The sequence below is a fragment of the Schistocerca nitens genome, chromosome 1 (assembly GCF_023898315.1).
Source record: "Schistocerca nitens isolate TAMUIC-IGC-003100 chromosome 1, iqSchNite1.1, whole genome shotgun sequence".
Lineage (NCBI taxonomy): Eukaryota > Metazoa > Arthropoda > Insecta > Orthoptera > Acrididae > Schistocerca > Schistocerca nitens.
The window spans coordinates 565,805,181-565,831,919 of NC_064614.1; the positions used below are offsets into that span (position 1 = coordinate 565,805,181).

Below are 26,739 nucleotides of genomic sequence, written 5' to 3' on the forward strand. Positions count from 1 at the left end.
ACTGCAACAAGAACTCTTTTTGCCCTCTAGGTAAATTAGTAGTAAAATTCCTGCAGCTTGTTTACTTAGTTAATGCAAGTTCTCACAAATCCTCAAAATGCAAAAAAGGAAGGCTCCTTGGTTTTGCTCATACATCTAAAAATAGTAGCAATTAATTTTATTCTGGAAACAGCACAACAAAATCAAGATACACAAAGTAATAAATAATTAGATGAGATATACAAAAGCATTTATTACATTTTTATTTATTTAACTGGGGTAATTTCAACGTATTCTACAGTGTGCAAAGAAGAGCCAAAGAAAGGAAGAAAGAAAACAATCATACAAGGAGAGGCCTAATTTTATTTTTAGGAAAATAGCTCATGGTTTCATAAATCTCTGAGAGCAGCAAAAACAGCAGATACACCAAACAGACACTGCTGTCTTTGTAGAGATAGATCTTGAATAATGCACAGAAAATTGTCCTTCACAGGTACTTTAGTTCTATAAAATTAAACATCACTTCTTAAAAATGAACTTCATATGGCTCCTCCTTGTGTCTTCTGCGTCATTTTACTCCACAACTGGCATAGGAAATATCACATAACATATATAACATATCACAATCACTGAAAACAGAACATACAGACACTTAAAAATATTGTGCATGCTATCTCTGAAGACACATTGTGTCAACAGTTTCAGTCACACAGCACAGTCCAAATACTTTTTAATGTTCGACACAACGGAAATACATCTTAAAGCAACACAACTGATCTCTGCAAGCAACAACTGGATGCAGCAGATAATACTTCTGGGAACGCAGAAGTTCATTTTCAACCCGGAAAAATACCTAGAGGCAACCACCACTCACAATAAACAATCATGCATCTGATGCCCAACTTTGGATAATTAACACAGATGGTAACGTTCATCTGGCACAGTTATCAAAGAGAGGCTATGGTATGGTGGTGCCTTATGTGAAATCAGGGCCAAGAACTAATGCAGTCACACATAAATAGATCAGGATACTACCGCCTATCGTATGGCGGCTAATGTACTGACTGGTACAGGCTAAAGAAGGGAAGAATCTCAGTACAAATAGTGCACCTATTTGACGTCAGTTACGTGGTCAGGCTTATCACCTCGCTGATAACGCTCCCACATCTTCTGGAACAGTTTTTCCATACCCTGAGCATACTGTAAGCAGTCGAACAATGGACTCTCAGTTCGTGCTCGCCATACTTTAGCACGAGTGGCTTTCAAGCTGGAAAAAAAAGGAAACGAATAATGTAACTTCTCATGGAAATAGCATACAATAGACTATATACAAAAAACCGTGGAGGGGGGCACAAAAGTGAGAAAAACACGGAAAAAGATTAAATTATCACACATTTCTTTACTACCCATCCTCTTCCTCCAGTTACTTTTTAAGTAAATTGAAAGGTTTTTTCGCAAGTTGGCATATACACTATGTGATCAGAAGTATCTGGACACCCCCCAGAAACAGACATTTTTCATATTAGGTGCATTGTGCTGCCGCCTACTGCCAGGTACTTCGTATCAGCAACCTCACAAGGGAAGCTCCCCATCGCACCCCCCTAAGATTTAGTTATAAGTTGGCACAGTGGGTAGGCCTTGAAAAACTGAACACACATCAATCGAGAAAACAGGAAGTTGTGTGGAACTATGAAAAAATGAGCAAAATATATAAACTGAGTAGTCCATGCGGAAGACAGGCAACGTAAAGGATAATACACGCAAAGGAGCGCCGTGGTGCTATGGTTAGTGTGAGCAGCTGCGGAATGAGAGGTCCTTGATTCAAGTCTTCCCTCGAGCGAAAAGTTTAGTTTTTTATTTTCAGTTTATGTGACAAACTATTATGTTTTCATCAGTTTTTTGGGAGTGATTATCATATCCACAAGAAAACCTAAATTGGGCAAGGTAGAAGAATCTTTTTACTCATTCGCGTGACGCACATGCCGTCACCAGTGTCATATAGAATATATCAGACGTGTGTCTCTGTGGAGAAATCTGTTGACCTATGACCTTGCGATCAAATGTTTTCGGTTCCCATTGGAGAGGCACGTCCTTTCGTCTACTAATCGCACGGTTTTGCGGTGCGGTCGCAAAACACAGACACTAAACTAATTACAGTGAACAGTGACGTCAATGAACGAACGGACAGATCATAACTTTGCGAAAATAAGGAAAGTAAATTTTTCACTCGGGGTAAGACTTGAACCAAGGACCTCTCGCTCCATAGCTGCTCACGCTAACCACCAGACCACGGCGCTACTGCACCTATGGTCTCCTTGATGCTGCCTAAGTTGCACATGGACTACTCAGTTGTATATTTTGCTTATTTTTTCGTAGTTCCATACAACTTCTTCCTGTTTTATCGAGTGATCTTTGTTCAGTTTTCCAAGGCCTATCCACTGTGCCAACTTATAACTAAATCTGAGGGGGGTGCGATGGGGAGGTTCCCTTGTCAGTAATCATTAGACATCGTGAGAGCAGAATGGGGTGCTCCGCAGAACTCAAGGACTTCGCACATGGTCAGGTGATTGGGTGTTATTTATGTCATACGTCTCTACGCAAGATTTCCACACTCCTACAAATCCATAGGTCCACTGTTTCCGATGTGCTCATGAAGTGGAAACGTGAAGGGACACATACAGCACAAAAGTGTACAGGCCAACCTCGTCTATTTACTGACAGAGACCGCCAACAGTTGAAGAGGTTCGTAATGTATTTCTAGGCAGACCTCTATCCAAACCATCACACAGGAATTCCAAATTGCATCAGGATCCACTGCAAGTACTATGACAGTTAGGCAGGAGGTGAGCAAACACTGATTTCACAGTCGAGCGGCTCCTCATTAGCCACACATCACACCGGTAAATGCCAAACGACGCCCCGCTTTGTGTAAGGAGCATAAACATTGGACGACTGAACACATTGTGTGGAGTGACGAATCCTGGTAAACAATGTAGCGATTCAACAGAAGGGTGTGGGGATGGCAGTAGTGTTATGGTGTGGTCGTGTTTTTCATGGAGGGGGCTTGCACCCCTTGTTGTTTTGCATGGCACTATCACAGCACGGGCCTAAATTGATGTTTTAAGCACCTTCTTGTTTCCCACTGTTGAAGAGCAATTTGGGGATGGTGATTGCATCTTTCAACACAATCTAACACCTCTTCATAATGCACGGCCTTTGGTGGAGTTGTTACACGGCAGTAACACCCATGTAATTTACTGGCTTGCAGAGTCCTGACCTGAATCTTATAGAACACATTTGCGATGTTTTGGAGCACTGACTTCATGCCAGGCCTCACTGACCAATGTAGATACCTCTCCTCAGTGCAGCACTCTGAAGAATGGGATGCCATTCCCAAGAAACTTTCCAGCACCTGATTGAATGAATGGCTATAAGAGTGGAAGCTGTCATCAAGGCTAAGGGCGGGCCAACACCATACTGAATTCCAGCATTACCGATGGAGTGCACCACGAACTTTTAAGTCATTTTCATCAGCCAGGTGTCCGGATACTTTTGATCACATACGGTATGTAACACAATTTTGTCTGTTATAGTGTTATCCTAATTGAATCTACATGAATTCTCTCTTAAAAGACCTATAACCATCATGGAAATTACTGGACGAAATCAATATGCTGAGACCAGTTTTGATTTCAGACAGAAACCAATTCAGTAAAGTTTGTAAACAAAATTTGTAATTTTACACACACACACACACACACACACACACACACACACACACACACACACACACACACACACACACAACCATGGATATGTTATCAAAGACCCCAAACCTATTCTCAAGAATATTAATTTACTTACTATTCTCTATCTGTACCAAGACGAACAGCTATGTCCTGGTATTCTTGGCGTGTGCTTGCCACAAGCTCTGGACATCCTAATGTAGCCAACTGGGATGCAGCTACTCTTGAAGCAAGCGTTTCACCTGCGCACACACACACACACACACCTGAATATGCATCCGAAAAGTGGGGTGGGAGTAAAAAAAAAAAAGATGCAGTAACAACAACAAATGGAAGCTTCAGTTTTTTGCCATTCTATTTTACTCTAATGAAATGGTCTAGGCCAGGGCAACATAAATTGTCTACTGTACAGTGACTTGTTCTTGCATACAACTGCTGGTGGCTTAGGTTTTAGGGGCATTTGTGTTTTGTAACTATTACATCTGTGACTGGATTGAGGACGCACCATGTCATCTTGGATGGGGAATCAATGGAAGAACTAAGCGACTTGAGCTGTGCCCCAGTGTGTTAGGACTCTTACTACTGATGTTGCATATGAATGACCTGGCAGACAAAAGAATTTTTGCAGATGATGCAGTTATCAGTCCATGCACAAAACTGCCTAGTACCAATACAATCCAAAAAGCTGCATGTGAAAATGCAGTTTTGCAGGAGTCATATCTCAGGTTCTACTGACCACAGAGATAAAGGTCACACGTCTTTGCTGGCTCTTGGCCTAGTGACCATTTGCACACTTATCTAAAGAAAGGGCATACTGTAGCCATCCTACGGTACGTAGTCAAAATCTAAACATTAAGCACTTCCCCCTTCCATGCCAAATGAGCAAATTGGTCGGTTCTGTTGCTTTAATTGTGGTTTAGGGTGGACTTCAGGTGTCTTATAAAAGCGCCATTTGCTCATGGTAGGTTCTGGAGAAAACCCCAAAAACACACGCTTTTCGCATACAAAAACTACGAACTGTGGGTATGGCCACTTCTGTAATTTCTATTCACAGCAAATCGTCGAAATTTTTACATGTTCCTAAGATAACCATCTTGATGAAAGTAGTCAGCCTACCTCTACTCGTAATGTCTCATACTTGATATCAAAGTAGTGATATGTGGCGAGGTTTCTAACATAATCGTGAAAGTTCTGAGGTCACTAAATTATGTTTTAGCCAGCTTTTTTTTTTCACTGACAAAACTTTATGACGTGGTGTCTGAATAATGGGCACTTCCTGGCTACACAAATACACCCAATGTAGTATGGTAGTGAAATAAAAAAAAAACTGTTTGAAGTGACTTAACTTGTCTGAAAAGAACTTTAAATGATTGTTAAAAATTATGTAAAACTGGAAAGACTGCAAATTCAGTGAACTATTTCTACTATTTGTACTCTTAAAATACATATCGATTGCCACGCAATTTCAATGCACTGTGATCAATGAGCAAAGTATCTGGAAAAATTGTACAGCAAACTTTTTCTTGTGAGCCTATATTATGCATATTTGCTGTTTGTATGTGTCAAAGTATATAAACAATCTCTGAAAACTTTACTGACCTACAGAATTCGATTGAAGTTGGAACGTAGGTATACAGGCTGGCACACTTCGGACTGAAATGTTGAGCTCGAGGGTGTAGGGGAAAAATTAGTTGCAGAATGTGTGTGTGTGTGTGTGTGTGTGTGTGTGTGTGTGTGTGTGTGTGTGTGTGTGTGTGTGTGTGTGTGTGTGTATATATAAAAGGGGGGTGGGGGTGGGGGGGGTTGGTGTGGCGAGATCATGAAATGCTCCAATTCTCAATGCTGTCATAAACCAATCCCCCGACTGCAAATGATTATTAAATATACAAATTTCACTGCAGACAATATACTCTTTTTTAAATATTTGATTTGTTTCTTTAATGATAAGATACTGGCAGCCTGTCATGCTCTGCAATGTTTTTGTCTTAAGTTTTGAGCTTGTTGCTACTACATGAAGATTACTTCAACATGAAATTGACATCAAATATTTCTACAACAGATTGTGTCCAGAACAATGATTGGCAATTGCTCTGTGACCAAGAAGCTGATCTGGATCATCGAGGGACTGAACTATTTGGGGCAGTTCCAACCATTGTTAAGAGACTTAGTGAGTATGTTGAAATGTAGTATTTATCTCAGTGAGAAGTGTAGTGCAGTATTCAATAAAAGTTATTTGGACTGCCATACTATATAAATAATTTTCTCATTATAAAATCAGCAGTAACCAACAGATGGAACAACAGCAAGTAACTTAATATCCTTATCATCAACTTTTTTTTTTTTTTAAAAAAAAGGCATTATTTTCATTGCTTCAATGGGTGTAGTTGTTTTGTTAAAGTGGTGGCTACAAAGTGCCAAAAGCAGAAACAAACATCAATAACTTTTCAGACCACCACTAAAAGAACTATAAATACCAATGGATGTGGTACAGTGACAAAGGATGTGTAGCCCTGAATACATGTTGTGCCCATTTTGAGGTAGGGCACACTATAAGATTTCAACCCGAAAAACTATTTCCTAGTTCATATACCCTTCACCTCACCTCTGTGGCTTGAACCATGATGTACCATATTCAGTGCTGCATTCTGGTGTTATCTTTTGACACACACTATCAGTTAAATATCTATGCTATTTCCAGGGATAGCTTTATGCACATACAGTTAAATGTCCTTACACACCACACAACAGATTTACAATTATTATTATTAACAACTTTTCTTTCTCAAACGTTATGTCTGGTTAAAAATGGAAAGTGACGCAGAGGTTGATCAAGCACGACTTCCTTTTAACTGTACGGTGTATGTTAAATTGCATTTAGGAACTTTCGGGTAATTGAACATGTATCAATAATTACAGATTTCTGTAGTTGTATATATACGTTAAGATGTAGCTGTATTGCATTGATGTACTGGTGGATATTGTGTGGTATGACTCCTGTAGTTGATAGTTTAATTGGTATAATGTCAACTTTATCCTGGTGCCACATGTCCTAGACTTCCTCAGCCAGTTGGATGTATTGTTCAATTTTTTTCTCCTGTTTTCTTCTGTATAGTAGTTGTATTGGGTATGGATATTCGATTAGTTGTGTTAATTTCTTCTTTTTATTGGGGAGTATGATGTCAGGTTTGTTATGTGGTGGTGTTTTATCTGTTATAATGGTTGTGTTCCAGTATAATTTGTATTCATCATTCTCCAGTACATTTTGTGGTGCATACTTGGATGTGGGAACGTGTTGTTTTATTAGTTTATGTTGTATGGCAAGTTGTTGATGTATTATTTTTGCTACATTGTCATGTTTTCTGGTGTATTCTGTATTTGCTAGTATTATACATCCCCTTTTGATGTGATCTACTGTTTCTGTTTGTTGTTTGCAAAGTCTGCATTTATCTGTTGTGGTATTGGGATCTTTAATAATATGCTTGCTGTAATATCTGGTGTTTATTGTTAGATCCTGTATTGCAATCATGAATCCTTCCACATCACTGTATATATTGCCTTTTCTTAGCCATGTGTTGGATGCGTCTTGATCGATGTGTGGCTGTGTTAGATGATACGGGTGCTTTCCATGTAGTGTTTTCTTTTTCCAATTTACTTTCTTCGTATCTGTTGATGTTATGTGATCTAAAGGATTGTAGAAGTGGTTATAGAATTGCAGTGGTGTAGCCGATGTATTTATATGAGTGATTGCTTTGTGTATTTTGCTAGTTTCTGCTCGTTCTATTAAGAATTTTCTTAAATTGTCTACCTGTCCATAATGTAGGTTTTTTATGTCGATAAATCCCCTTCCTCCTTCCTTTCTGCTTAATGTGAATCTTTCTGTTGCTGAATGTATGTGATGTATTCTATATTTGTAGCATTGTGATCGTGTAAGTGTATTGAGTGATTCTAGGTCTGTGTTACTCAAGCATTTATAGCTTTTGTCTTTTTTCTTGCTGTCAATTCTGTTTTCAGTATTTTTGTTAGTCTTTGTCTATATTTTTCTTTTAGTTCTTCTTTAATATTTGTATTATCTATTCCTATTTTTGTCTGTATCCTAGATATTTATAGGCTTCTATTTTTCCATCGCTTCTATGCAGTCGCTGTGGTTATCCAATATGTAATCTTGTTTAGTGTGTTTTCCCTTTACTATGCTATTGTTCTTACATTTGTCTGTTCCAAAAGCCATATTTATATCATTGCTGAATACTTCTGTTATCTTTAGTAATTGCTTGAGTTGTTGATTTGTTGCTGCCAGTCGTTTTAGATCATCCATGTATAGCAAATGTGTGATTTTGTGTTGGTATGTTCCAGTAATATTATATCCATAATTTGTATTATTTAGCATGTTGGATAGTGGGTTCAGAGCAAGGCAGAACCAGAAAGGACTTAATGTGTATTGGGAGTACCGCAAGGAAGCGTGATAGGACCTTTATTGTTTACAATATACATAAATGACTTAGTTGACAACATCGGTAGCTCCGTGAGGCTATTTGCAGATGACACGGTTGTCTACAAGAAAGTAGCAACATCAGAAGACTCGTACGTACTCCAGGAAGACCTGCAGAGGATTAATGAATGGTGCGACAGCTGGCAGCTTTCCCTAAACGTAGATAAATGTAATATAATGCGCATACATAGGGGCAGAAATCCATTCCAGTACGATTATGCCATAGGTGGTAAATCATTGGAAGCGGTAACGACCGTAAAATACTTAGGAGTTACTATCCGGAGCGATCTGAAGTGGAATGATCACATAAAACAAATAGTGGGAAAAGCAGGCGCCAGGTTGAGATTCATAGGAAGAATTCTAAGAAAATGTGACTCATCGACGAAAGAAGTAGCTTACAAAACGCTTGTTCGTCCGATTCTTGAGTATTGCTCATCAGTATGGGACCCTTACCAGGTTGGATTAATAGAAGAGATAGACATGATCCAGCGAAAAGCAGCGCGATTCGTCATGGGGACATTTAGTCAGCGCGAGAGCGTTACGGAGATGCTGAACAAGCTCCAGTGGCGGACACTTCAAGAAAGGCGTTACGCAATACGGAGAGGTTTATTATCGAAATTACGAGAGAGCACATTCCGGGAAGAGATGGGCAACATATTACTACCGCCCACATATATCTCGCGTAATGATCACAACGAAAAGATCCGAGAAATTAGAGCAAATACGGAGACTTACAAGCAGTCGTTCTTCCCACGCACAATTCGTGAATGGAACAGGGAAGGGGGGATCAGATAGTGGTACAATAAGTACCCTCCGCCACACACCGTAAGGTGGCTCGCGGAGTATAGATGTAGATGTAGATGTAGGTTGTGATGTGATAGTATTTGAATTTGTTTGGATATTAAGTATGGTTTTTCAATTTTTCATTACTATGTTTAGGAAATGTATCAATTTAGGATCTACTTTGTGTATTTCCAATATTTGTAGTAACCATGAGTGGGGTACACTATCAAAAGCTTTTTGGTAATCAATGCATGCGTAGTGTAGTGGCCTTTGTGTAGTTTTAGCTTGATATGTCACCTCTGCATCTGTTATCAGTTGCTCTTTACATCCTTGTGCTCCTTTGCAGCAGCCTTTTTGTTCTTCATTTATAATTTTGTTCTGTGTTGTATGTGTCATTAATTTCTGTGTAATGACTGAAGTAAATATTTTGTATATTGTTGGTAGGCATGTTATGGGGCGATATTTTGCTGGGTTTGCTGTGTCTGCTTGATCTTTAGGTTCCAGGTAAGTTATTCCTTGTGTATTATTATTATTATTATTATTATTATTATTATTATTATTATTATTCTGTCAATTGACTAAGAAACTGCATTTTTATTTTCTAATGGAGTAGTTTATCCAATGCCAGCTAATTAGACAGAAATATGATGTGTCCTTCACTCTTCTCATTTACGTTAAGTTCTAACCAACTTACATTTAATGTAAATACAATGGCTTTATGTAGCTCTACTCACAGTTCGTCTCTCAAGCCTCCAATAGTTTGTAATATAAAGGAATTATAGCACTACATTACACAACTAATTCATTGGTTTTATGAAAATTGTTTCACCTACATAGTCCTTCACAGGACCATTATTTTCAACATGCATACTGAAGAACAGCAACATTATTACATATTGATTGCAATCATTTCTTAAAACTATGAATTACCTGGCAATGTAACAACAGGGGTACCAGTCCAAAGGACGTCCATACTTGTCGTGTGGCCATTACAAAGAGGAGTATCCAGACAGACATCAGCTAGCTGGCCACGTCTCACATGCTCTTCCTTTGCTGCTACATTACTGAACAGAATACGGCCTGGTGGCAAACCTAATTGTTGGGCTGCAGCCTGCAAATTTGGCTCCCCCACAGCAGGAAATCTTAATAGCCACAAAACTGAGTTTGGCACATGTTTCAAAATCTGTAAAACAATGTGTCTCAATTAGAGGGATAACCATTGCAATTGCAAGTAGCAATACTATTAAAAATAAATGAATACTGATAAAAAGATTGTAGCCCTTACCTTCCCCATTGAAAAACAATGCCCTGCAGTGAAATTCTACTAATTTTATTCATAAAAGTAACTGCGATGCAATGACACCAAGTGCTGTATCTCACATAAGAAACACTTACTTTCTCTGGCACTTTTAAATCTATTTGTATGGGAATGTTCTCACAAATAATTTGCACAAAGATTTTAAGGACCCACGGAAGGCAACCATTAGCCCTTTTTTCCGTATTTCCTCATTCTGTTGATTATTTCCCAAAACCAACTAAATGGACGGCCATGACCAAAAAACATACCTTCTCGCTTTATAAATGAACCTCATTTTGTTGCACACTCATATCCACAGAATTAGCCCCTCCGACTAATCAATAACAGTCCATGTTGCTTACATACATAACTAACCCTTAGTTATCTGATGATGTAGCCACTTTTTGAAGCTCTACAGCTCCATCTCGCAGCTATCCTCAAACTTAAGTGCTACTTCTATGATTTGTGATTATGTGTGAAGATTAGAAGAAAAATGGGTGAGTATGGAGCAGGGCAAGAAAGAAGAACGGACTGAGGGGAAAGTCACTTGTTGAGGTCAGGAAACAAGGATGTGACAGAAGTGGCTTAGAGTCAAGAATTTAATTCAGAAGAAAACTGTATAAATTTCAGAAAGTATTGAAAATTCTTTTTCAAGAGTGAAAAAGAACTGGTTTTACAACAGCAACAATTACATCACAGACAACACAAATGGTGATAATATGCTGCTAATTAGCATTACAACCTCAATAAAATTAATGCCTTTTGCATTATGGAAATTTATTAATGTTCAAGGGAAGCTTAAGTCTATTTTTAATTACAGGAAGTTCAAATCAACTGTATGTCACTCATTTATCCCTCCACTAGTCTACTTCATCTGCCTTCTGTAAGCTCCACGGCTAATTAGCACCTCAAGTTCACACAGATGTCACCATAAGGTAACGTAGAAGTAACATATGATTTGGCCTACAGTCACTTTTTTATTTTTGGCAACTAGTTGCAGTATCACCCTCTGGCCACCCACTGGCACGTAACCACCACAGACGCTTCCCGAAGGAGGAGCCACAAATACTGAGAACTTGGAAACTATTAATGAGGAACAATAACAGGGTCATAAAAGAATGACAAATTAAACTGAACTAATTGCAGGGGATTTTGAGAGGACATGAGAAATTACGACTACACAAATGACTGGAAACACTAAGCATATGAGGGAGGTAAGAAATCTACTAGACATGACTTTTTATTACTCAAGCAATCTCAGAAGAATATTGAACAGGCATATGGAGATTATTATAAATGTTTGTCTAGTATCATAAGGCGAATCCATAGACACTAATAGCCAATAATGAAAAATATGACATTAATGCCTAATGAAGAGTACGAAGGCATTCAAAATATGAAAGTATAGTGCATGGAGCTTACAGGTTTTCAACTGCGTTGATTAAAAACAAATGAAAAGTAACAGCAGAACTGTTAACAAAAGCCTGCAGAAGGAGAAATTCTCCAAAACTGAAGCAAGGCTTACACTGTTCAACCTTAGAAGAGAAGAAAAAGATCCATAGTTTGTCTTGTTTATCAACATGATCTTTTTAATCCACCAGATCTTCATTAAATTTGTCTCCAACTGAATAATAATTTTTTTTTAGCAATAGAGCAATGTGTATGAACTGCACAGTTTGGAATTCATGCATGCTGAAAAAGCTACATGTTCAGTTTCAACAAAATATTTACTTAAGGCTCTTTAAAAACGAGGCATTGATTCATTCAATATTAATATACTGATAGACCAAATACAGTGAATCCCTACTTTTACACTAAAATATGAATGATTCCAAATTAGTTTTTACGCACATATGTAAGCATTAAATTTCATTAATGCAATGGTAGTTAATATTTTTTCTGAAAGAAACCAGAATTATGGTTTGCTACAAATTTGTATCTTTTATTCTAGTTCAGGGCTTAACAACTGGCCTGTTTTGAGCGCGAGTACTCGCGTCTGCTCAGGCACGTGCTCGCGAGCAGGTGCAAGGTCGCGGAGTAGGGAGGGAGGGGAAACGCGCGCGCATGTTTGAATAGGGCCGCAGCGTGCCTATTGAATTCGCGCTGACTGTGTAACGTTTAAAGTACTACGATCAGATCTAACAGTCACTTCGCTGGTTAAGAATCATGTCAAGTCGCCGTTGTGTAACCCCAACTATGCTTTCGCAGTTCAACCCCCATTGGGCGGAATTTTATCTGTTTACAGAAAAAGATGGTGTTGCAAAATGTTTAGTATGTCACAAAACGCTGAATTCTTTTAGGAAATCTATTTTGCAGCGACATTATATGTCATACCACGCGAAAGACTACGGAAGTGGAAAATGTGATGGACCAGATCGTGCACAGGAAGTTATTAAACTTCAAAGGAAGCTATCCGAAGAAGATCTGGACGACGAAGAAAAATCAACTGAGACAGCTCTCAGAGTGAGTTACAAAACTGCTTCCCTTTTAGCAAAAACCCTTCACCCCTTCACTGATGGCAATTTAATAAAATAATGTTTGGTAGTTGCAGCAGAACATTTGTGTCCATATCAAGTTGAAGAGTTTCGGATTGTGCCATTATCTAACATGACCATTATGCGTCGCATGCAGGACATGGCAGACGACGTCCAGAGCCAGCTTGCAAATATCTGTAAAGATCTTATGGCGTATTCTCTAGCTCTGGATGAAAGTGTTGATATCACTGGAACAGCACAGCTTGCCATATTTATTAGAGGTGTTAACAGAGATCTTCAGGTGAGGGAGGAGCTCCTCGATGTAGTAGCCATGAAGAACACTACAACTGGAGGTGATATTTTAAGTAGTGTTGAAGAAAGTGTTGAAAATATAGGATTGTCGTGGAATTCTTTAGTTTCAGTGTCTATAGACGGTGCACCAGCGATGACGGGGAGGGGGGGGGGATTCAGGTTTTGTTGCGCTGTTTAAGGAGAAAATGCAAAAACTGACCGTGCCGAATGAAATAAGGGGCGTTCACTGTGTGATCCAACAGAAAAACTTATGTGCAAAGAGTATCACTCTAAAAAATGTGATGAGTGTTGTTCGTAGAACCAATTATATAAGGAAGCATGGGTTACAACACAGGCAATTTAAAAGCTTTCTTGAGGATGTAGAAAGCCAGTATGGTAGCCTGCCTTATTACAGCGAGGTCCGCTGGCTTAGTCGTAGCAAATTATTAAATCGATTTTTTTGCCTATTAGATGAGATAAATATGTTCATGGAAATAAATAACATGTGTGTTCCTGAATTGAAAGAGCCTTCATGGAAATGTGATCTCGCGTTCTTAGCATATTTAATTAGCCATCTGAATGCTTTGAACATTTCACTACAAGGTAAAGATCTGCTAATTACTCATTTCATAGATCGAATACAAGCTTTTAAAATGAAATTGACACTTTGGGTGAGTCAGCAGGAAACAGGAAATCTAGCTCATTTTCCTAAATTATCATCCATGCAAGATGTTCACAAAGACTGAACGTTATTCACATAGTTTAGTTGCCCTTAAGGAAGAATTTGATTAACGCTTTGAAGATCTGACAGCACTAGACAGTGATTTTGATCTGTTCTCCTCTCCATATTCAGCGAATATTGGAGATTCGTCCTGAGCTGCAACTAGAAATTATTGACCTGCAGTGTGACAGAATACAGAGACAAATTTCAGAACAAGAAAAACATTTTGGAATTCTACAGACACTTCCCTCAGGATAGATTTCCTTGTTTGCACAAACTGGCGGCTACAATAATATCAATGTTCGGTTCCACGTACGTTTGTGAACAACTGTTCTCTGCAACGAAATGTAACAAGACGCGCCTGAGAAACGCATTGTCTGATCGAAATTTAAACTGCACACTACGCCTACAATGCACAAGAACAATTACTCTTAACATAGACGCAATTGTAAAGGGCAAAAAGTACAAGATAACCGAGAATCCCACACTTCAGTGACACCTTTTATTGTGTAACAATTCACAAATTAATACGAATGTAGAGGCATACACTAAGCTAATAAAATTATGTGGCACGTGTACATTCTCCTTTATTTGTTTCATTTGTCGCAGTAATAATTCGTGAGTGATATCCCTGCAGGTGGCTGCGGATTTACATTGACTGGCGGCAGCTGTTTTGTGCCCCACTTGACTCTCCCCACTCTCCGCTCTGGTCCGGTAGTGGGGGTACCGTGCTCGCGCTGCTCCGTGCTCACGCTGCTCCGTGCTCGCGCCTTGCTGCTCACAGCTTGCTCCGCGAGCACGTATGTTGTGAAGCCCTGTTCTAGTTCATACATACCCTCAAAATGTTTGATATGTAGATCAAAAATTTATCAGAAGACCAGGACTGGTTACAAGACCAAGATGTATGTTGCAAACACACACACACACACACACACACACACACACACACACACACACACACCAGGAATATGGATGCATGTAACTGAAAAACCAATGGTGTATGTCAAATAGCTATTATTCAACTTTTACCAAAAACATTTTTTACTTGTACAAAAATTTATTTCCTTAGTAATGAGGCAAATACTGTTGACAAGAATGCAACAACATATTGATTGTATAAACCTATACAAGAATAACGTTACAGAACTAACCATGACCTTGTTGAAGAGAACATCCTCATTAACAAATTATTTAACTTACAATGAATTAAGGCCAGACTAGGTGCTGAATGTGGTTGTTCTTTGGTACCTAGTTCTAATTTTACCATTCCAATTTATCTCCGAGTTTTCAGTTTTCAAGAGGAAACAAGCACTGTAAATGGTAGTAATACTTACATAGACCCACATTTGGAGAGTGAGAGGGTCAATTTTGTATAACTGATTAAAATTACAATAAACAACTGCTTCATCTGGCAAGCCATACTGTTGTCGAGTTGTTATCACAATACTCTGAGGAACTTCTTCTCCTGTTGCAGCTTTATTATTAGTCTGATTTGTAGCCAACCCATTCTGAACAACAACACCATTGACAGATGTTTGGATCTGCCCTGATGCAATCATTGTCTGAAATAAGTTTTAAATGTTAGTCCAGTTCAACAATGAACTTTTTCTTATCTGTACATAAATTTAATTTTCATCTCTGTTCATGTAAATTCATCTCTGTTCATGTAAATTCCAACAAACCTCAATTGGTGTGGTAGTCGGTAGCTCAGCTACCTTTAAAGAAATTTCAACAGGTCGCGAACTATGTTTGCTATCTGAAGAAACCACCTCACGTATTTCTTTTACTGAAGTGTTTTCCATAATAGGTGACAGATCTGTAGCATTGATAACTGCTACGTTATCCGGCACTTCCTTCTTCCCAGTTGACTGAAAAAAGTATGTAATTTTTTTAATAAAATTTAATCAGTGGAATAAAATAATCATTTCAGGAAGTACTGCTATAGATGCTGTGTTTTATGAAGGGACTAATGCACAGTATACACACTCACTCAGGTTGTTCAATTATTTTATAAAAATGGGAATACTATCTGTAGTAGCAGATTAAATATACTATTCTTTTTACATTATCACAATGAACTACAAAATCTTGCTTAAATAACACTCACCCTGTCTGTAAGGATAACTCTCTCTTTGAGATGTGGAAACATTTGCTTGTGATCACCAATGAAATATGTGTGTGGCATGTATGCTAATTTCTCACTGTACTGACTAGCCAATTCAAGAGGTGATGTAACTACATCTGTTATGAGGTAATCCATAAATGATGCTCCACTTGTTCCTGGATACCCCAGCCACATTACCTGCACTGGCGCTGGCCGGAGTGCAAATATTTCATTACGAGCACCTTTGGTATAACCATTCATGTTCACTAAAATGTGTATTCCATCAGAATTTATTCTGTCAGCTGCTTTCCCATTGCAAGGAACCTATTTAAAAAAGAAAGCAAAACAGACATTACAAAAAAAAATAAAAAAATCACAAACTGAAAACAATTCTCCACTCCTTAAAGAGTGTTTCAAATTCTAAAAAATGTTTTTCCAACATACCATGCCTATGAGCAACACCCACGCATTTGGAAATTATGAAATGTAGTAAGTGTACTACATTGCGATATTTTCGAATGCATTCTGGTTTCTAACAAAACTTGACAGTAACAACTAATGAGATGTAGATTGTGTGTCAATATTGCTGTAATGTGTTTAAGTCAGCAAAGCAATTCTTTGGAAAATGTATTTCCTATAACAATACTAGTATTGTTAAAAATGTTTAACTTAGCGGCACCTGAAATAGCTCAGGCGTCCACTACAAACAGGATGCCATTATCTAGTTATGTTATTTCTGTGAGGGAAATATTGATTACATCAGGAGCTTTCAGAAGACAACTGAAATGGACCAGTGGAGAGAAATGTACTTGATTTGCACATTTTATTAATTAAAAATGAAAGACTTATGATTCCTTTGCATATTAATGAACTTTTACTATGCAAAAGGCAAACATTTCAAATGCATTTGTAGTGCTCATTGGCAGCATAATTTCAGTATTTGTATACTGATGTATCTTTGTTGCTACTGTTGGGAAGCGAAGTCTTGCATTTTTTAAGAAGAAATTTTGGACAGTCATTTCTGTAATTTCTCTAGCATACTTCCAAGTTAATCCCATGATGAGATTCCCTTTCTATCACCATCTTCCTTCCTGCCCACAGCCTCCACAATTCTTCCTCTCGGATTCTCTCCTTTTCTTTTTATTAGTCTCCTATTTTCTTCTTCGTAACTTCAACACCTCTCCCTCCACACACACACACACACACACACACACACACACACACACACACACACTGTAAAGTAGCAATAAAAATGCTACAGGTCAAATGTTTGATCAATACTGTGGAATTATAGAACAGCTGCTACATCCAACCAACAATGGAGTAATAATGTTTGTGGCACAGCGTTGACTTACCAATTAGTGTAAGAGGATAAAACTTTCTCTTGGTAATGTAAGCATACGAGACAAAACTGACTCAGATTAAGAAAGGAATCAGTATTATAACCAGAGTTTCTTTTGACATTAAAACTAATCAGCTGTCCACATCAGTCATAAAAATATTCAGGATGCTTATCATTCTTTGTTGTAGGACTATCTTTGTGTACCTCATTTCTAAATGAACATTATACAAAAGCTTTGGAAAGATGCTGGCATGTTACACAATTGTGTGAATGTCTGAAGAAAACTTGTGACTCAAAATAATAATAATAATAATAATAATAATAAACTGCAAAACAAGATAATTACAGGGACTCCGAACTGTGCACTGTATTCTGCTTCAAAACTCATGACAAAGTTGCCACTATTCATAGAAAAAATTAGAACCCCCTCAGAAATTAAAATAAACGGCTGTTGGTAACACCTCTTACAAGCTCAGATTTCTGTGATGGCAACTGTGAATTACTGACACTTCAGTTATTCATGTAAAACTACAATTTAAATGTCAACAAAATGATTCAGTATTTTCATCTAAGTGGACTTGATAGTTAATCCCGTGTAGATCACAATTCACTATGTTTAAGCATTGTTACTTGAGTGTCAGTGATGATTATTTCAGCAGACACAAGAGTACTGGAATACCAAACTTTGAACTAGATGGAACATGTTATTTCCATCGATACCCAAATATGACGTGGTCAGGATGCAGTTCGCTAATTGATTGCATGCAGTGTTGGCTATTATTAAATAACTGATGAATACCGTAACTATTTACTACAGTAACTGTGTGCTCAGTAACTGCTACATACTACAGTTATTTTTCTGCTGCCTCTAAACCACTTAATACTAGCAACAGAAAGCTGGTTGAAATCAGAATTGATCAGCAGCAAATTTTAAATCTCAATTGGAATAACATACATCATGGATAGGCTAGGTGGTACTGGTGGTGGCATATTTGTTGCTGTACGATAAGTGGAAAATAAACCAGGTTTTTTTCATTCAAAATTGGCAAAAAAAAGGGTCAAATGTAATCTGATGTTTTTACAAAACCAAGGCAATGAAAGAATGCTTTGAGGATATCAAATCACATTTCCCGGTCATTCTATGGCAATTGGGGAGATACCAATGTTACGAACAGGTGCCACAGACAGAAATTGTGCAAGATTTTTCTGGAACTTACCTTGACCTTGTAAGGTAAGGTCTTACATTATCTTGTCACAAACATTATAGCATTAATGACTGGAGGCATTTAGAGGAACGTTGAGAAAATAATTGTGATGGAAAGAGAGCACATTATTTGAGCAGGCAGCATTAATTTCTGAGGTCGAAAATGTGGAGTAGCAATGGATATAATTCCTGAGTACTGTACATATACATTTGTGCCAAACAAGATGGTGAGGGATCAGAAAAATCTGCCACAGTTCAACAAGTCACTAAGGAAGCAAAGATAGATCCTGCACACTATTACGCAAAGTGAAAGCCTTATAAAGACACAAAAGCTGTACACGACAAAATAAACTTAAGGAGAGCAAGCGTCAAATGAATGTTTTTCGACCAAGTAAACAATATATCTTCAGTTATTTTGTTCTTTCTTTCAATATGTAAATGGATCAGACATCTTTGCAGCTACTTGATTCTCAAATGGAAAATCAACTTAACCAGCTCAACATAGGAGAGGCAAATGAACATAATAAAAGCAGTAGCAATTTAACGTAGGTCCTGGAGCAACAAGGTCTTCAAAGTCACTGGAAACAGGCATACGTCATTCCCATTTCTCGGAGGGGTCGTTTGACAGTCATGTGCAACTATAGTCCTGGAAAAGCAGCACATTTTTTCCATGTGTGTGTTTAATATGTCTGCGAGCATCACAGATGCTCGACTAACTAGTGGCAGACGCTAAAAGAGAATCATTATGAAGCATGTAGATGTTTGCTGTGAGATTTCCGAGTATGGGCCTTCCAAGAAGAGGAAAACACATTACTTCTTCCCACAGACAGTCAACAAAATGGCCACGACAGAAAAAGATCACAGAAATCTGAGCTTGTAAGAGGTTTTACCAACAGCCGTGCTTTGCATCCATCACCCATGAATGAAACAGCCTAGGAGAGAGATGATAGTGATATCCAACAACAGCCTCCATCAGACATTTTAAGGTAGATAGTACAGTACATATTTAGCAGAAGAAGAGGCAGGAACACACTTTATAACCTTCTGAGCTCAAGGAGTTATCAAGAGCAATAAATCTGAATGTAGATGGTATTAAGACGGAATGGCTCCAGTTGCTACAACTGCCTGGCACTAATAAAAGAAAATAACTGAAGTTCAACTGTATATAATGAAAGAATGTCTTTAAAGTATTCACCAGCAATTTTGGAGTTCCTTATTTCACGAGCTAAACATAAAACTCTAACATTTAACCTAGAGAGTTCACACAAGACTTCATGCAATAATTTACTACTGTAATGATCTGCTTCTACGAGGGCAGATCACATGTTACTCTGACTTTTGTTTTCAATTTATTATTTGTTGATATGACACAAAAAATATGCATAACTTTTGTACATAATCTGATTTAGAAATGCACCTCCCCTAGTGTTGTGAGGAGGGAGGGGAGACTGATTGGTTCGAGCAACATCATCTGCCAATTACTTACGAAATCTTCCACTGCTGAGTCACTCGCATATTGTTAGTGTATTAGAGCCTCCTTGAGTCCTCCAAAGACACAGAAAACTTAAGAGCCTTAAGACAAAGGTCTAAACTGTAATGTGCCTTTGCCATAAGGGAGAATGACTTTTACATTTCATCGCATTGTTTGCTGCAACATTTTTGAGTAACTTCACTCAAAAGGCAACAGCAATCTGCTGCACTGGTAGTGTGATGCACATGCCAAAAGTCAATATGTAGAACACCATACTTGTTAAAAAACACTGGCACAAACACCTTGCCACCTGACAATCGAGTCTTCACTTTCACTTTGCTTGTCCCACCAATCCTTTGTCACTCTTTAAAAACTTGTTTGGACTCAACCGTGTAGTGGGGTACCCACATTTTATCACAGGTCACAATGAGGCTGGAACAAGTATGTCTTTAGCTGCGAACATTTGAGGCTTTCACTAATTTGCATATGTCTCAGTTTCTGTTCTTTAGTTGTATGTCGCGAGATCTGTCAGGTGCTAAATTTGTGGTGACCTATTTCCGTTGAAATGTTGGTTTGACAGCGTCTATAACTTAATCCAATCTCAATATAAAATTTGCATTCTATAAAATGTATGCCACCTTCACTGAAATCACTAATGGCATTAAGTTCTCGACTACAAAGCTCATGTGCAGATGACAATCATGGCCCTCATTTTCAACTTATTTGTGGTCCTGCCAAGCAAACACACGAGGACTTGAAAGAGCCAACAACGAACTCTGCTTTCATTCTCTGTAAAATTTGTCAGCTGAATGCCCTCAAGGGTATTAAATTTGGCAATGATCTGCTATGCAATCATACCAAGAAGTAAGTAAGTAAGTAACATTTAGAGTTTTAACGTCCCATTGACAATGTGGTCATTACAAACGGAGCACAAGCTCTGATTATGGAAGGATAGGGAGGGAGGGAGGGAGGGAGGCAAGGAAGGAAGGAAGGAAGGAAGGAAGGAAATTGACTGTCCTTTTTTAATGGAATCACTCGGCGTTTGCCTGGAACGACTTAGGGGAATCTGGATGGGCAGACATCTTCAGCGCTGTGCTCTGTTAACTCAATGTCTTGTTTACATTTACTCCACTGTCATGTGTATAGGGAGTTTATTTATTGAGTTTACTTTTTCAGTGCAATAAGTACTCCGAACATTGCAGTACAAAATGTCTTAGAAAACCTTTGTAATTTTTCTTCACATACACAATTGATGCACCTTTACACTGCTCACCACTCCAAGATCATACACTGTTCCGAGCTCCTGCATTTCTCTTAAAACATTATACTCAGCAAATACAGCTGCTTTACGATAACTGGCATCCTGCAATTATTAGACAGTTAAAGAAAAACTTTCACCTTCTTACTCACCTAACATAACTAAAAACGTACAAAAATATGTAGAGATTACAACACACTCAGATTCTTCACAATGTTGCAATAATTCGACAACACTGCTGTGGCACCAGCAGGAGTATTATAAACACATTTTAATTATTTTGGCGAAAACAGAAAGGAAGATTAGGGTTTTTACACCCTGATAATGATATGATTAACAGAGAGTGATCGGAAGACTGGGTAATTTCTTGTAATTAATAAGGAATGGTTTTAAACCTCCAATAGTCAATCATCAATGAACGGAATCTGTCTGGTAACTATGAAAGAACTATCTTGCATTCTTTAATTCTGGTACATTTCTTGACTAACGATCAACTGAGCTGCAGACTTTCCAGGCAAAGGAACTTTCATTCTTACACCACTACCATGAAAATTTTAAACCCACTGGACAGAAACTTTGTCTGTGTACCATTCAACTTAAGCAGTCGGGTTTTCAAACTGCCATATCTCTTAATTCTTTTTATAAATGTGGGAAAGAAATAATACTCCATTTCTTAACAGTAAAAGCATTGTAAAGTAAATTACCTGTGACAAGTCAACAAAATGTTCAGCTTCTCTTGCTATTTTTGCTCTGAAAGTTGTCCCATCATCAGGACTCAAAGCATAGCAGTAGACTTCTACTTTTGATTTGTTATGTAATCCAGGAATAGACTGCATAAGATGTGATGTTGGATGGTTACCAAAATCAGAAGAAACATAACCAATGCGCAACCTAGCGTTTAACTCTTTAGGATACTTGTAAGGTGGTTTGTGTAAGACGTGAATCTGTAACATAAAGTGGACAACAGGGGGAAAAGTTAATGCAATTACTATTTGTAGTTAGGTACTACAAATTTTCTGCCTAAATATTTGGCACTATAGAATTGTTGCAGCTTACCTTTTCAAGACAGAGATTGGCATGCCTGGCTGCTATAGCCTTACGGAATTCATGAGATAATGGATACAACATTGAATGATGAGGATGAACTGACGGTAAACGATTTTTATCAAGTTGTTCTGCCACAATGCTCACAAGTTTTTTCATGCGAGCCTCATAGTCTGTCCAATCACATACTATTTGCAAACAATGTGCAAGATTACAATATGCATCTGGGAAATCAGGCTTCAATTTCAGAGCAGTCCGATATGACTGAATTGCTTCTGGTATGTTTCCTGAATCCTACGTGGGAGCAAAAAAGAGAGATCATTCACATTAGAGTTTGTAAGATCTTAGTACATTATGATAATATTTAGCAATTCTCATTTACCAAGAATTTCTGAAAGTGAAGGAGTCTTTATTTCATAACGATTATCAATAGAAATGTAGAAATGTAGCCATCTGGCAGCACACACACACACACACACACACACACACACACACACACACACACACACACACAAATAACAGTGAAATTGTAGAGAACTTTAGTGAATAATGTTTTCTCTCAATTACAAATAACTGCAACGAAAGATTTATAGAACACGTGAACTATTATTAATATTACCTTATGAATTGATGCCAGATTACTATGCGCATCAGCAAATGCTGGATTAATTTGTATGGCTCTTGTGTAACACTGTAGGGCACCTTGTATATCCTGCATTTCTTTCAATGTGTTGCCCATGTTACTATAGGCATCAGCAAAAGTTGGCTGGATCCTGTGTAAGCAGTTATATTAACAACATGTTTGAAGTAATCTGAAAGTGTTAATCTCAGATAATATTTAAGGACATTTTTTTAATTATTACAATTACCTGATAGCTTCCTTATAATGCATAAGTGCTTCATTGAGTTTCCCTTGCTGTTGCAGAACAGATGCCAAATTTGAATGTGCAGCTGCAAACTCAGGAAACACCTCGAGGGCTTTCAAGTATAGTCTAGTAGCTTCTTCAATGTAGCCCTGCTCACGCTTGATGTTCGCCAAGTTGTTGAGTGAGTCGGCATGTGTGGGGCATAGCCGCAATGCTGTGTTGTAACAATCCTCTGCTTCCACAACCTACAAATTGAATAGGATAGATTTGTATTGTCGTCTTGGTAAAGGAATCACAAACCCATGTTCTGCAGATTATTGCTATGTATCAAGTATAGGTGACAAGTCATTCACAAGCATTTTACTCATATTTTCAAGTGCCACTGAGTTAGTACTAAAATAATTAAGTTTGTCAGAACAATGATGGTCTGCATATCCTTACACCCAAGCAGGTTTTATTTAATAACCAATCGCTACAAAAATGACAACTTCTGTAACGTCAGCTATGTTTTTTGGTGCTTGTTATACTTTTTACTAGACACTTAAGCAACCAAAACGTTTTCATTCATCACTTTAAGACAATAACAAACTACCATTCTAATGATTGGTTCTGTCAATAGTGATTGTTCTTTTTGCTTATGTTGTGGGTAATGCTACAAGCGGTGATCAGAAACTAAGGTTGCAAAGCCCTGCAGTGAAACGTGTACTTTTTATTTCATTGAAGCAATACTGAAAACTGATAGACCTCCTTGTCAGAACAAGTCGCTGGCTTCCCGAGTGCTCCTTTGAGTAGGGAAAAAGATGAAAGTCGCTTTGAGTGAGGTCTAGACTGTAGAGAGGATGTTCAACAATGTCTCAGCAGAACTGCTTCAACAGCACACTGATCTTCTAAGCTGCAAGAGTTTGCATATTATCATGACAGAAGCTGACACCCTTTTTAAGAATTCCTGGCTGTTTCCTCCTGACTGCTTCATGCAATCATGCCAATGTCATGCATTATCAGCCAGCAGTCAATGTCTTCCCTCTTTGCAAAAAGCCCATGAGAATGGCACATATCCTGTCCCAAAACAATGTGACTGTCACCTTCCCACAGATGGCATCTCCTTAAATTTCTTTGTCTTTGGAAAGGTGTGTTTCCACTTCATTGAAGACCACTTACTGCAGTCATGGATCCATGTTTTATCACCCATGATAATGTGGTGAAGAAAACTGTTTTCTTCTGTGGAGAACCATTGCAAAAGTTTTAGGCTTGCCCCCACGTGCTTGTCCTAGTGCTCGTTGGTTAGATTTTGTGGAACACATCATGGAAAACTTATGTACTGCAAAATACTGTGAACAATAAGACAAATGCTTCCAAATGACATTCCAAATGCTGCTGTCATCTGCTGTAATGTGATCCTCCTATTGTTCTGACTCAGCACCTACATGCTGAGTTGTGTTTAAATCTTTCTGATGCCGCACTGGGTCACTCACGGCAATAATCATCAGCAAGTTTTCTAGACGAGTTGTATACTTTTGATACCACTCTGCAACACGCTGACAAGACATTACAGTCTCGCTGTAAACCTTTACAAACTGCTGTGAATTTCAGCTGTGGTTGCAATTTTTTTAGCCCACAGAAATTTAATAACTGGTCGAAATGTTTCATAAGACCAGTTACCCAAACAAATCACCGTTTGTGTTGACCTATAACCACTGCTGTAGGTGATGAGTGGCTGAAACTCTGCACAATTGGCAACTGCACACTAATTTCTCTGAAAGAGACGAAACTCCAGGAATATCATCTGTGTAACCTTAGTTCCTAGTGACACCTCACTTCATACATAGCTACTGAACATTCCAGGCTGTGTACTGTCTGTCAGGATTGTGGCTTGCAATCAGTTTCAAGATCAGTCTCTTATGCCATGCTAATAACATTGCTTTGCAGTCTTCCAAGTAAGTATATGTAACAGTTCTTCACTTTACTTTTATTTCATATTTTCTCAAGCATATTTCTATGCATGTTTGCAGTCACGTCTGCATTTCTTTTTAAATCTATTTATCTACGCAGTGCTTGTCTACAACTTGTGCAAATATGCAAAAACCTATTTTGTTGTTAAATCTGCTACAGTTCACAGCAGAAATGTCTGTTATAAACAATTGTCTCAACATTTCAGTGCCTCCATGACAACTGCCAAGAAGTGTTCAACACATGTAAACAATCTGTACCACAAACTGCCAAAACATCGACACCCATGTCCCATTTAATTGAGTTTTTATTGACTGTATTTTCTTTTAAATCTGACGCGTGTTCTTGGAGGTGGAGTGCTTTTGCTGATGGCAACATCAAGGCTGGTGTGATGTGATGCAACACGTTTCTCTACAGGTAAATTACAATATTTTGCATCTAACAAACACAACTTAATTTTTGCACACAATTATAAAACATATATATCCAAATACAACAGTGTAAGTGGCCGGAACTATTCCTATAAATGTTCGTGGCACCCACCATTGGTAAAGCTGAAGCTTCCACTCTCACAGGCATACGTTCAATTAGATGCTGGAAGGTTTCTTGGGGAATGGCACTCCATTATTCATGGAGTGCTGGACTGAGGAGAGGTATTGATGTTGGTTGGTGAGGCCCGGCACGAAGTCACTGCTCCAAAACATCCCAAAGGTGTTCTAAAGGATCCAGGTCAGGAATCTGTGCAAGTCAGTCCATTACAGGGATGTTGTTGTTGTGTAACAACTCCACCACAGGCCGTGCTTTAAGAACAAGTGCTCGATGATGTAATCACCATCCCTGAATTGCTCTTCAACAGTGGAAAGCAAGAAGGTGCTTAAAACATCAATGTAGGCCTGTGCTGTGATAGTGTCACGCAAAACAACAAGAGATGTAAGCCCCCCTCCATGAAAAACACGATCACACCGTAACACCACCGCCTCAGAATTCTGCTGTTGGCACTACACCACTGGCAGATGGTGTTCACTGGGCATTCACCATACCCACACCCTGCCATCGGATCGCCACACTGTGTACCGTGATACGTCACTCCACACAATGTTTTTCCACTATTCGGTTGTCCAGTGTTTACTGCTCCTTACACCAAATGAGGCGTTGTTTGGCATTTACCAGCGTGATGTGTGGCTTATGAACAGCCGCTCGACCATGAAATCAAAGTTTCCTAACCTCCCGGCTAACTGTCATAGTACTTGCAATGCATCCTGATGCAGTTTGGAATTCCTGTGTAATGATCTGGATGAATGTCTGCCTATTACACATTATGATCCTCTTTAACTGTCTGCAGTCTGTCAGTCAACAGACAAGGTCGGCCTGTACAGTTTTGTGCTGTACATGTCCCTTCATGTTTCCACTTCACTATCACAGAAACAGTGGACTTATCGTTGTTCGAGTGTGGAAATTTTGCATACAGACATATGACACAAGTGACACCCAATCACCTGAACACGTTTGAAGTCCGTAAGTTCCGCAGAGTGCCCCATTCTGCTCTCTCACAATGTTTAATGACTACTGAGGTTCCTGATATGGAGTACCTGGCAGTGGTAGCACAATGCACCTAATATGAAAAATGTATGTTTTTGGGGGTGTCCGGATACTTTTGATCACGTAGTGTACAGTCATGGTTTTTTAGGTAATCTACACATGATGTTTTTTGCAATTTGTGACAATG

At 38.5% G+C, this 26,739-nt stretch overlaps 1 protein-coding gene across 3 annotated transcripts in view; it reads right to left on the bottom strand.

Annotated features, from left to right (window-relative positions):
- Positions 1 to 207: 207 nt before the first annotated feature.
- The window catches only part of LOC126254760 (UDP-N-acetylglucosamine--peptide N-acetylglucosaminyltransferase 110 kDa subunit), a 156,917-nt gene continuing 130,385 nt past the window's right edge, over positions 208 to 26,739 (bottom strand). For all 3 annotated transcript variants that reach the window (XM_049955338.1, XM_049955336.1, XM_049955339.1), the window contains 10 exons: positions 23,070 to 23,311; positions 22,820 to 22,973; positions 22,213 to 22,494; positions 21,861 to 22,100; positions 15,885 to 16,205; positions 15,460 to 15,645; positions 15,112 to 15,339; positions 9,925 to 10,177; positions 3,844 to 3,967; positions 208 to 1,246 (listed from right to left, as the gene is read on the bottom strand). In XM_049955338.1, the coding sequence (XP_049811295.1) occupies positions 1,090 to 1,246; positions 3,844 to 3,967; positions 9,925 to 10,177; positions 15,112 to 15,339; positions 15,460 to 15,645; positions 15,885 to 16,205; positions 21,861 to 22,100; positions 22,213 to 22,494; positions 22,820 to 22,973; positions 23,070 to 23,311 (2,187 nt within the window). In that variant the 3' untranslated portion in view covers positions 208 to 1,089. The remainder of the gene's footprint in view (positions 1,247 to 3,843; positions 3,968 to 9,924; positions 10,178 to 15,111; positions 15,340 to 15,459; positions 15,646 to 15,884; positions 16,206 to 21,860; positions 22,101 to 22,212; positions 22,495 to 22,819; positions 22,974 to 23,069; positions 23,312 to 26,739) is intronic.